The sequence below is a fragment of the Apiospora marii genome, assembly GCF_038362585.1.
Source record: "Apiospora marii strain CBS 49790 chromosome Unknown utg000011l_segment0_segment0, whole genome shotgun sequence".
In the NCBI taxonomy this organism is placed as follows: Eukaryota; Fungi; Ascomycota; class Sordariomycetes; order Amphisphaeriales; family Apiosporaceae; genus Apiospora; species Apiospora marii.
In genome coordinates, this window is record NW_027117382.1 from 1,514,888 (window position 1) to 1,526,221 (window position 11,334).

The window sequence follows — 11,334 nt, forward strand, 5'->3', positions numbered from 1 at the left end:
TACGAAACGCTTCCCTTGGTCTGATACCTCTCTCGTTTTCCTGCTTGCAGAGAAACACCCGAGTCAGATCTATTGATCTCGGATCCGCTGGGAACAAACCCGGAATGCCATTTTGCTGTTTGCGTTGCTGACAGCGTTGCATCGGCATGGGGCCCCTTTCTGGCAATGGAACCGGGGAGCCGGAGTCGGGTGGGCAACCAACGCAAGCACGACCATGGGCGAGGGTAAAATCGCGGGGAGGCGACCGTGTTGGCTTGCTCTAATCCACGTGTCGCTGTCCATCCCTTGCATCCTTCGTCCACTGCAATTTCACTGAGATTCTTCACGTCATCTGTCATGTTGTTGGTGGGTGTAGGTAGGTAATCCGTGAGATCCGGTTGGTTGCGGCACTGGGCCCGAATATCGTCCCTTACCTGGAGTCAGACCCCCCCTGCGCGCGAACCAGCCGTGAAGCTGGTTATTGACCGGAAGCAACTCCTGTTAACTCCCGGCGTTAGTATCTGCCCCGTTAGGAAACAACCGGGTGTCCTGAGGGAATAGACGCATCCTCTAAGATTGCAAGCGGAACGCGCTTTCTTTGCCAAGACATGGGAGTAATTCGGGAACAAATACCAGGGCTTAATGTAGTTGCTGCAGAAATAGTAAAGGTACCACCGAAATTAGTTTGCCTTGTCGTCCCCCCGATGAACATCTGGTAGCCGAGCCCCAGCAGGCTGTTGGCGAGATAGGGACGCATCTGCGCCCGCCAAGCATCCACCATCATTGCCTGCCGGCCCCTTCCGAACAGCAGGCCCTTGAAGACTACCACAAGCGGGAACGGAATGGGCCCCGGGCGTAAGCTCCGCAAGGGATCTGCGCTCGCCCGGCTGAAGTCGCGGCCGGCCAGGAGCGGGCACGAGCTGTGGTGAATGTGCACGAAGCCGTGCTTGTCGAGCAGGAATATCTCGAGGTGGATATCGGCGCCCGTTGGGTGGTCCCAGCTGCTGAGTACCTCGATCAAGCGCGGGATGGAGGCGTTGCAGGCGTCGACGCGGCGCAGGGGGTCGGGCAGGATCAGGATCAGCTCGCGGAGGTAGGTCCGGCGGACGACACTTGGGTAGGTCTCGAAGTGTACCAGGTCACTGTTGTAACTGCCGTGGCGGTAGACATTGCTGGGGAACTCGTAGGTGGGTATCCTGGCGCGTCCATGTTCCGATAATCAATCTTTTGGTTATCTCAGCGTACTGGATGGCGGTGAAGTGTGTTATCCGGTGTTGAATTAAGCATCTCATTACTCAACAGGATGGAATCACCTAATGGACCAACGTGTTGCATCATCGTCCAGCTGGAGGCTTCCGAGGATGGTTCCTGTCAGTATTTGGATACAGCGTCATCACGAAGCTTCAAATCCCGTTTTCCTAGCTACCCTTAAACCCCCAATAGGTAGAGAAAAGAAAACTTCCATGACCAGGTCAAACGCAATTACACGCTTGAGAGCATTTGAGCAAGATGTTTTGCTCACAGCCCACCTCACGCAGACCACCACAGCCAGGCAATCGCGTGATCAATTACCACGCATTGATAGAAATCCTATTATCACGTTGATAATGAAATTCGACTGTGGCATGGCTGATCGGGAATCTTCGTAATGCACTCAAGCATGCAATCATTACCGCGTAAACCCCGTATCATCAAATCCACCCATCCCTCAAAACCCAAAAATAAACTCCGGCCTCCCCTGAAACCACCCATCCCAAGTAATCGGCCGCGCCGCCCCCTCCCCCTCCCCCGCCGCGGCCTCGTCGGCGGCCCACTTCTCCCGGAGCTCCTCGGCGGCGGCGATGGGCCCCAGGGTGCCGTAGGTGCGCCCCACGTGCTCGAGCCCCCCCGCGACAAAGGCCTGCAGCTCGTGCTCGCGGCAGCCCGTCTCCATGCCCGCGACGAACATGGGGAAGAAGATGAGCTTGGCCACGTTGTGGGCCCAGGTCACGTCGGCGAAGATGGGCGTCAGCGTGTCGATGAGCGTCTGCCGCGTCTCGAGCCGGAGGGCCTCGACGTCGATGCCTGGGAACTCGGATTGGAGGTAGCTTAGGTCTTCTTCTTCTTCTACGTCTTCGTCATCTTTCCCCCCTTGTCCCACCTTGTTGGACTGCTGCTGCTGCTGCTGCACGTCGACGATCAGCGTGCGCAGGGCGTACAGCAGGATGGCGGCCCGGTAGATGATGGCCACGTTGAGCCAGAGGTCCTCCTTGGGCACCTGGCTCGGCGACTCCTCGTCGTCGAGCATCATCTCGTCTGCCGAATCGAGGTCGGAACCGAAAGCCGGCGACCTCCGTCGCGTCCGGCCGTCGTCGTCGAAGTCGACCCCGTTGCCCGAAGACTTCCAGCCCCGGAAGCCCTTCATCCGCGAGGCCCAGGCGGAGACGGAGAAGGCCTTCAGCTTGCTCAGCACCATGCAGGTTCCCTTTTGCCTCTTGGCTTTGAGTTCGGGCCGGATGGTGGTGTAGCGCAGGTAGTTGATGAGGATCAGGGCCTGGAACAGCTCCTCGGGGCAGGGGCAGCTGATGGCGAGGTTGAACTGGAAGATGGCCGGGTCGGCTTCCCAATGGTGTAGCGCCATGGAGGTGGCGTTTGCCGCTTGTGGGTGCGTGGAGGGCGTGGTCGTGGACGCCATGACGTCTATCCTGTTCGATGTCAGCGGCAAAACGTCTTGATGGTGTGTGAATGGCAGCACATACGCGACAAACAGTGCTAGTAAGGGTTTGAAGTAGGGGTTCGCTGTGATGATGGCCTTAAGCCCACCTCGCATCTGGATTATCTTCCGAGCGCCGTCGAGGTGGGCTCGCCAGTCTGTATACGCGGACTGCTGCATCTATATACCGCATTGTCAGCAAGTCTCCAACATGGAATGAGAGAAGAGAAGAGGTAATGGCGCACCGTAGATAGGAGAAGACATATCACACACATCAGTGTCGAGTCGCTGGTCTGCTTCTCGGGCTGGCCCAGCCACTCGTTGACCTCCTGCAGGGCCTGGATCTTGAAGTTGTACAGGTCGCGGTTGCGCCGCACCAGCGCCGACGAGCGGACATAGTAGGGCTCCTCCGAGAGGACCCGGTGGACGGTGGCGGTGCAGACGACCAGGTTGACGTAGATGCGCTGACATGGATCATCGGAGGTTAGTGTAGCTCCCCGGCAATCCGACAACGAAAGCCAATCCTGCAAGGAGGGGCCCACGCCTAAGGCACGGGTTGCATTGTGTCTGACGTGGTGTGGCACCCAGAAAGCATACCAAGCAAATCAAGTCGTCCGTACGCGGGTTGCGACTGAATTTGACTGGGGTAGTACCGCAGTACATCTCCGACGAGAAGGATTAAAAAAGAAAAGGATTGGCACTTACTGGGACCTTGTCCAATCTCTGGATCAGGAGCTGGTAGGGGTTGAAGTGTGTCGCTATCGAGATCAGATCGACGCTAACCCGCTCATTGACTGCGCAAGCCACACCCGCGCGAACCAATCGTCAGCTCCGCTTTCCTAGGCGGCTGGGTCCTGGGTCTGGAACCGAGAGAGAGGGAAGGAGAGAGAAAGCGGGAGATTAAGCTTACAGTAATTAATGCCGTCAAAGATCAATTGGGTCTCTCTGTACTGCGACGGCACAGGATCGAGCGTCAGTGGCGTGTTGTCGTGGGTGTTGGTGGAGGAGGAGGAGGTCTCGTCCCTGTCGGGTACGGTATCCGTGAAACTACTCCGCTTCACGAGCGAGCGATGATGCCGCCGTCTCTCAGCCGCACCACTACGGCGACCGGCAGCAGTAGCAGCAGCAGCAGCAGCAGGACCTGACACGTTCTGAGTCGCAGTAGCACCGCTGCTACTCCTGCGGCCGGGCCCGTCCTCGTCGTCGGCACATCTTGTCGCGGCTGCAGCGCCACTCAATTGGCAGGGCGTGCAGGCCGGCTTGTTGCCGTCACAGAGGACGCCGCGGACCGAGCAGTTGCGGCAGCTACGAACAGACCACATTTCTCCAATGCATGCTGGCCGGAGGAAGAAGAAGGTGGACCGAGTAATATATTCAGCCACGAACAGTGGTGGCGGTAAAATCAGCAGCAGCAGCAGATAGACGGAGTGGTGTTTTGAATGGGTTGACCAGCACGTTGGGTCATTCGGCTCCCCCTTCTTCCCCCTCGTGTGTTGCCCATAATTCAAGGTCGGGCAGAGGCACGCAGGATGACAGAGGGGGGGGGGGGGGGCTCATGCTCCACTGAATAAGCCCTCATTGGTGGGCGAGATAGCCACAGCCAGCCAATCATACCGCAACAAGCGCTGCCAATACCCGGTTCATGATAGAGGTATTGAGAAATAAAGATTCTTTTTAAACAGATTATCCAAAAAAAAAAAACCAATCAAACGTAACTAGAAACATTCTCAAATTGAGCTTTCTCATCTCGTTTCCACGCATTGGAGATGCTATAAGTGGCTGCCCTCGCTCCCTGTCTTGTCTGCTTCTTCCATCTCCCATAACAGGAACCATCCATCTCCCATCAATACTATCATCACCATCGTCATCAGAACTTTGCCACATCACTCATCAAGATGCGCCTTACTGCCACCTTCCTGGCCGCCCTCGGCCTCGCCACCCACGCCGTGGCCACTCCCGCTCCCACAGCGCCCACCCACGCCGCGGTCCAGCCCCGGACCGGCCCCGTCCGCCTCAACCAGACCGACGCCGGGCTCGAGAAGCGCCAGGATGGTTTGGACGAGGTTCAAATGTTCGGCGGCTGGTGCGGCATTCACACCCAGTTGACCCTGCAATATAAGTGGTTCACGTGGAGCACGGTTATTCGCGACCCAGAAGGGGAGGTGATCTCAACCAATGCCGGTAATTGGTGGGACGGCGAGATCTGCCCCGGTTTCTGGCTCCAAGCGACCCCGTTCTCGCTCGACAGCGACCTCGTCAAATACCACTTCTTCACTGGCGACAGCTGGGGATCGGGGCCCCCGGGTCAAAAGAACGACCGCTGCAGCGTCGGCGATTGGGACCAAGGGCACAACGTATTGCAGAACTGGCGCACGCTCGATATGGACTGTGGTTTCCAGTGCTAGGCCAGGAGGGGGAAGCCATTTCGCCACTGGCGCGGTGCTGTTTCCGACCCGAAGCTCGTGTCTTTGGAGTTTCTGGATTTCGTCTCTAGCAATTGTGTCCCATCATGTTTCTGCGAGATCCGCCTGGCAGGGGGGAGGCGGAGCAGAGAGAAAGGCGCTTCCGGTTGGTTGAGGCTCTCGACTACTACTTCTCCGGATCACCACCCCGGAAGTTCCTCACTATATAAATGGGTTGTTAATATATTCTTATGCTACTACTCATACTGCGTCTATAATTCTTTTCCCTACTGATATCAACGCCCATGGGTTAACGGCTTGGGCCAGAATTTCCTTGGCGGCCTTTTTCAAATGGCGGGCCGTAGAGGTCCAGCACGGCGAACACCGTCGCGTGACCCGGCCCCTCGTACAGGGTCTGAGCTCCCACAGTCTTGAAGAAGCTGGTGCTGCGGATGGTCTCTGGAGGCAACGTCTTTGTACGCAGTGCCCCGGGCTCATGTTTGTACGACGTCTCTTCCGACGCGTAATAGTGGTACGAAGGCACCTCCAGTGGTTCTCCGAGGGACGACGCGGCGGCGTCGTCAACAAAGGTCGATGCGCCAAGTATTTATGAAGATGCCGGACCGCAGGCCAACATGATGAGCTATGGCTGCCTTGTGCTGCCTGGCTGTGCTTGGGGTGTCAGACCGTGTCGTTTGAGGTGTTGGGTACTTTGTATAATGTCGGAGCCCTTCATGAACCCCCTGAATGGCATCTCCATAGTCTATGCTATTCTCTCCGTACTCAAGCCCAACACGTTATTTCTCGAGTATCATTGACTCCCTGCAGGGCTGTATGTGACGGATCTATTAGGTGATGAGTTGTTCCTTCTCTCGTCGACCTTTAGAGCCTTGCGGTGTATTGATTGAGAAGAAAGACGGAAAAAATCGGGACTCTAGACACGTCTGCCTTCTACTCCTCACTGCACAAAAGCGTGAGCGTTGTTTCCAAAGACGGGATTTATCGCGACACGTATCAGCGCGGTGCACATTGACAGATGGCACACGGCGTTGCTTTATATAGGACTCCTTTGACATGCAAATCAAACTAATCATTGCATTTCCGTTATCAAAGCTACATTGGAGCCGTGGCGGCGGATCATCTGCAGCGCCGACAACTTGCGCGGAAACACCTTGTCCGCCTCCATGCCCAGGGGGTCCGGCAGCTCCAGCTCCATGGCCAACTGTATCAGCATATTGTTCAAGATAGTAGACAGGATTTTGGGGGGCAACACGTCGCCCGTATGCAGCGCCTGGATGTCGGATCCACAGAGCTCGCTCAGGCTCGTGGCGGCGAGGCAGGTGGGGAGGCCGCGCCACAACTCGGGGTCGGCTTCCAGCCTTGCCCAGGGGTTCCCTTTCGGGTCTTTGCCTCTCACCGGCCCCTCCACGATCAGAGACATGCGCAGAGTGGCCAGGTTGTCCTCGTCGACATGCACGGATCTGTCTCCCAGCAATAGGGAGGAGGGAGAAGCACACGAGGAGGAGGAAGAGCTCCTGCAATTAGAAGGAACCCAGAACCCCTGATGGTCATCGAAAACTTGGTCGACCAAACGCTTCCTCATTTTGGGGTCATGGTCCAGCGACCGGTCTAGCGTTCGGCATAATGTCCGCTTGAGGGACGAGTCTAGAGTCCGCTCGGTGGCCTTCTCAAAGGGCGGCTTGGTGAGATCCAGAACCGCGAGGATCATGGCTTGGCCTGGTCCATAGTAGGTACTCCAGCTCCGAATGATGGGGCTGCTGACGGTTTCCGTCATAAGAACTCTGGCTACACATCTCCTTGTGGCCTTGGCTTTGGCCTTTGCCGGGCTCTGAGTCGACCACCCGCGCAACTTGAGTGGAGCCCGGAAGGAATTGGACAGACCAGGATCGCCCAGGTCGGGAAGTTCGTCGCAATTCCCAGTAAGACGCTGCCGGACAGCTTGCAGCACCGTGGACGACGTAGATGGCACCATCTGTATGCCGGTGCCAAAGACGTAAGCAGGATGCGGCTCGCACGCAAAAATCGTGATTGGATTTTGTTTGGGCGCGTCTGCTCGGCTCTCCAGAGCCCGTTCCTTAAGAGTCTGGATGTGTCTTCTCAGCGCCAAGACCTTTTGTGCCTTCTTGAAGACGGTCATAATCGCTTGTGGCATGTTCTACACTTGTGATCGATCCAATGTGGTTTAAAGAAAGAAACCTTCTTAGTCGCTTAGACTGAGAGGAAAAAGGGGGGGGGAATCATTTCGAGGAGTGATGCGCTGAAACCAATTGAACACGAGCAGGTCACGAAAAAGCAAATGGAGCATTTGTGTTACGTGGCAAGCTGTTGGCTGGCTGCAAACTGACAGGGCTGTTACGCTCACAACTCATCTCAGGCTTCATTAGTGCCTTGAGTGGCGCGCCATGCCACAAGCCATTGCTCGTTAAGCTAATGCTACACAGCCCAAAACACACCAGGATCGTTCTTTCTTTTCCTGACATTTTCAAAATGAGCGAATAGAAAATCCCGTTGGTACCCCGGTTGGTACCCATTCTTACATCGGCGCCGAAGACGTACACAAACGCCGACTTGAAGAGAAAATGTGTAGAGCAGAATGCATGATGATCATTGCTTGATATGCATATCCTGTCCTTCTCAAAAGCTATGCTATAACGTACACAATAATTACACTAGAGAGAGTTCTCCCTTTGACGAGGAGTGCAAGCAACAGTCCAGTAATCAGGGCTCGCCTGACTGGAGGATTCTGGAAACATGCCAGTGAAGAATGTCCCGAGTAGCAATGGAATCCTCAATGCTGTCGTGGCCTCTACCCTTAGCTTGGATGACCCTGCCCAGTCGATCCTTCGCAAGCTTCTTCAGAGACATGCCTCCGCCTCCGCCTCCACCGCCACCAGAAGGCTTGATCTCCGCCTCTTGCTGATCGTCTGTCTTAGCTTCCTGCTCTTTAGCCTCGTTCTCCTTCTCCCGGAGACGCTGTTCGACCAAGAGTGTATCCACGATGTTGGGGTGAATCCAGCGCAAGATGTTGAGGTCATTGTTCGCTCCATGACCGATAACGACCGTCTCGGGGCTAATGAGACTCCAAACCGCCTTGCGAGCCTTCTCCCGGCCGAAGAGACAAGTCTTGTTGCGACGCGCATCGTTCAAGGCCTTCCACGAGACGCCCGAGAAGGGGGTGCTGAGGTCCTTCATCCTGACGTCGGGCCAGACCAGGCTGTCCAGAAGGACGGCCGACGTGAAGTAGTCGACGACAGAGACGCGGATGAGCTCCGACTCGCCCTCCTCGGTGACGCCCATCTCGCAGTCGAACACAACGGCCACGTGGGCGGGCGAATGCGGCGTGGCCGGTGGTGTGTGGTGGAATCGCCAGTTCGTCTCCAGCTCGCTAGGTCTGTAGCGACGAGGGTCGTGGTCCTCCGTAGCCTTGCAGGGCTTCGTGAACATGCCCATGTTGCAGCAGGTCCACTTCTTGGTCTAGATCCCTTGAGTCAGCAATTGATCGAGGCGAGTGGGATGAGATGCATCAACAAACCTTGCGATCCATTTGTCCGTCGTGGTATCGGCATTCGAGCTTGGAATTGCTGTTGCTTGCCGTTGTCTTGCCTTTGGGTGCAAAGGAGCCTGAGGCGGGGTTCGCAGACATCGAGGTTCTATCACGATAGCCCGGAACGACAGCCGAGCCGTCTCGGCTTGGGGATGCACTTGACCGACGCTTGTGGTCTGCCGTCTTCTTCTGCTTGGCGGCGTTCAGAGCTACGGAGGTTCAGCAGTGGAAACGACGAAATCAATTGGTGACATGGGTTGACAAACCTCGACAGCATCGTTGGCATCGCTTTCGCTTCTCCAGATCCGAGGCGGAGAGCTGGTCAATGATAAAGCCCTTCTGCTTCAATGTGCCCCACGAATGGACCAAGCTTTGCAGGCATTGGATGTACTCTGGGGATTGCTCGGGAGGCTGCTCAATGCAGACCCCATCCATTGCTGTCTCTTGCTGCATCTTGATGTTGATGGACAGTGCGATGAAAGAGCTGATGAAAATGACCCAAAACACCTAGTAATGATGTTGTGAGGTGGTCGAGGATCGCGTCAGAATCTGCAGCACCTGAACCTGGATGTGGTTGTAATCCAGGTTGAGTGTGTGGAGGGATGATTGTACCCTTCCAGGTTGATGCTGTAGCTGCGACAATTGGCTACTGTGGGACCTGACGCCTGACGTGCCTAGGTTTTCAGTAAAGCGCGGCTAATTACGGGGCGGCCCGACCAGGCGATAGGCCTGTGGGTGGGTCTCTTTCTAGTGACTCAGGTGGGGATGTTGGCATAATAGGACAAACAGGCGGGCATGCTTGCTGCCCTGCAGGTAACAAACAACAGTGCTGTCGAAAAGGAAGCGTCATGCCTTCCTGAATTCAAAAGAACGAGTGGACTGAGTACTTCAAGTACCTTAGAATCTGGGTTACTAGGGTCAGGTGACTAGGGAGGTCAATATGTATTTTAATTGCGAGGAAGCACCACTTCATCTAAACCCGCTCAACCGATCTGGTCATCCCACAACCTTTCACCATCATGGCTCAGTTAGAGCATCCGCCACTTTTACGTCTACCGAACGAGTTGCTGTTCCACATACTTGAGGAGCTGGATCCTGTCAACATCAGTTCCGTTACCCAACTAAGCCAGGCATTTCACAATCTCACCATCGAGTACTATTTTGACCGTTGCTACAAGAGCTGGACAGGACGGGATCAGGAAACATGGTTTGAGAAAGCTTTCCTGCATGCCGTCAGACGGGACTCTTTGACCATTGTGCACTATCTCGCTGACAAAACGGACAAAATTAATCTGAAAGGGTTCGGGAGGCTCTCTTAATTATCCGTACCGACCGATCTGGGTGACTGACTGTTGTGCATAGATTGGTAAAGTACGGCGCCATATCAGTAGGGCCCCGCGGCCCCTTAATCCGCGGAAACATGAATACAGGAGTCAACATGAAGAAGAGTTTTCTGATCCTGGCCCTCGCGTATGATTCCCCACGAGTCATCTCCTTTCTCATCAAACTTGGTGCGACCTTCGATCCGGATTCTGATGATCGCTCTGAACTCCCACATCTTTGTTTGGTCTTAGCCATGGCCAACTGCTGTCCGCAGGTGATGAAGAACAAAGCCTTGATCATCGCTTGCATACACGCATTACCAAGAATAGCCAAAACACTGCTCGCCAAAGGTGCGGATCCTAACACCAAGTGTGCCGGCTTTTGGGGAGTAGGCCCAATACATGCTGCTTTGACGGAGCCATACATATGGCATTGGCATTTCTGCTTTTACCGCCAAGAAGCCTACATTCATTCAACTCTGGGTGTCCTTCTGGATTACGGTGCGGACGCAGATGCTCCTTTCGAAGGAGGTGAAACCGCTGCTCATCTGGCGGTCAACATGGGGCTCGCGACCTGTATTACACTACTGCATCTCCACGGCGCAAAGGTCCATCAATGCAACACAGGAGGCTATACACCACTTTATGTTGCACTGCGGCATCGAAGGGAGTCAAAATCCGCGGAGGCACTGCTGGAGGTGTCTCCAGAAAACAATCCTATCGTGGACTTCAACAAAGGCGCTACGGCACTTCACGTCGCATGCAAACATGGCAACGATTGGATGGCAGACGAAATACTTTGGAATGGCGCCAAAGTTAATGTTGTCGACTCTCAAGGGCGTACCCCGTTCCATGAAGCACTCCATGGGTGGGTCTCGGGATCGAGGAAGGTAGAAACACTGAAAGTCCTCAGATGGCACGGGGCTATTCCAGATGATATCCTCGATGACACGATTAAAAGTCTGCCACAATTTATACGCCGGTCACCCTTGGTTATGGCATTCTTTAAGAGGTGGGTAGAAAAACGGAACGGCGTCCCAAATCGCCGATTTTAATAAGCGGCAGGTCAAGTTCCTCACGCATCTGGTTCAGGTGCCGTTAGACTTTGATAGGTAGGGGTTTTGCCTGCACGGACCAAACTGGAAGCTGACCAATATCTTATGCGAATATCAAAGGTTTGTTTCATTTACTAACAAGAGAGGGTCTCAAGTTAGCATGGCGGTATAAGTGAGTCCAATGGTGGGCTGGCTACCGTGAATCACACCAGAGATCATCATTCACATTCGCATTGATGCAGTGTTTGCGGCAAACTGGGGTAAGCATATCTTTAAAGTGAACACATTGTATATGGAAATGGTTTCGGTTCGGATGTGA

General features: G+C 54.9%; 6 protein-coding genes across 6 annotated transcripts; 2 read left to right on the plus strand and 4 right to left on the minus strand.

Moving 5' to 3' along the window:
* Positions 1–659: 659 nt before the first annotated feature.
* PG985_013542 (uncharacterized protein) lies at positions 660–1,373 on the minus strand (the record flags this gene model as incomplete). Its single annotated transcript, XM_066833308.1, has 3 exons — positions 660–713; positions 758–1,175; positions 1,366–1,373. 3 exons carry the CDS (start codon positions 1,371–1,373, stop codon positions 660–662), a joined length of 480 nt encoding a protein of 159 aa, XP_066678048.1.
* A 314-nt stretch (positions 1,374–1,687) lies between these two features.
* On the minus strand, positions 1,688–3,993 carry PG985_013543 (uncharacterized protein; the record flags this gene model as incomplete). Its single annotated transcript, XM_066833309.1, has 5 exons — positions 1,688–2,663; positions 2,718–2,851; positions 2,917–3,135; positions 3,377–3,465; positions 3,582–3,993. 5 exons carry the CDS (start codon positions 3,991–3,993, stop codon positions 1,688–1,690), a joined length of 1,830 nt encoding a protein of 609 aa, XP_066678049.1.
* A 573-nt stretch (positions 3,994–4,566) lies between these two features.
* PG985_013544 (uncharacterized protein) lies at positions 4,567–5,076 on the plus strand (the record flags this gene model as incomplete). Its single annotated transcript, XM_066833310.1, has 1 exon — positions 4,567–5,076. The coding sequence occupies one exon, from the start codon at positions 4,567–4,569 to the stop codon at positions 5,074–5,076; it is 510 nt and encodes a 169-aa protein (XP_066678050.1).
* Positions 5,077–6,163: 1,087 nt separating this feature from the next.
* On the minus strand, positions 6,164–7,231 carry PG985_013545 (uncharacterized protein; the record flags this gene model as incomplete). Its single annotated transcript, XM_066833311.1, has 1 exon — positions 6,164–7,231. The coding sequence occupies one exon, from the start codon at positions 7,229–7,231 to the stop codon at positions 6,164–6,166; it is 1,068 nt and encodes a 355-aa protein (XP_066678051.1).
* Positions 7,232–7,812: 581 nt separating this feature from the next.
* Positions 7,813–9,091, minus strand: PG985_013546 (uncharacterized protein; the record flags this gene model as incomplete). Its single annotated transcript, XM_066833312.1, has 3 exons — positions 7,813–8,568; positions 8,627–8,847; positions 8,905–9,091. The coding sequence occupies 3 exons, from the start codon at positions 9,089–9,091 to the stop codon at positions 7,813–7,815; spliced, it is 1,164 nt and encodes a 387-aa protein (XP_066678052.1).
* A 566-nt stretch (positions 9,092–9,657) lies between these two features.
* Positions 9,658–11,015, plus strand: PG985_013547 (uncharacterized protein; the record flags this gene model as incomplete). Its single annotated transcript, XM_066833313.1, has 2 exons — positions 9,658–9,938; positions 10,001–11,015. 2 exons carry the CDS (start codon positions 9,658–9,660, stop codon positions 11,013–11,015), a joined length of 1,296 nt encoding a protein of 431 aa, XP_066678053.1.
* Positions 11,016–11,334: the final 319 nt, after the last annotated feature.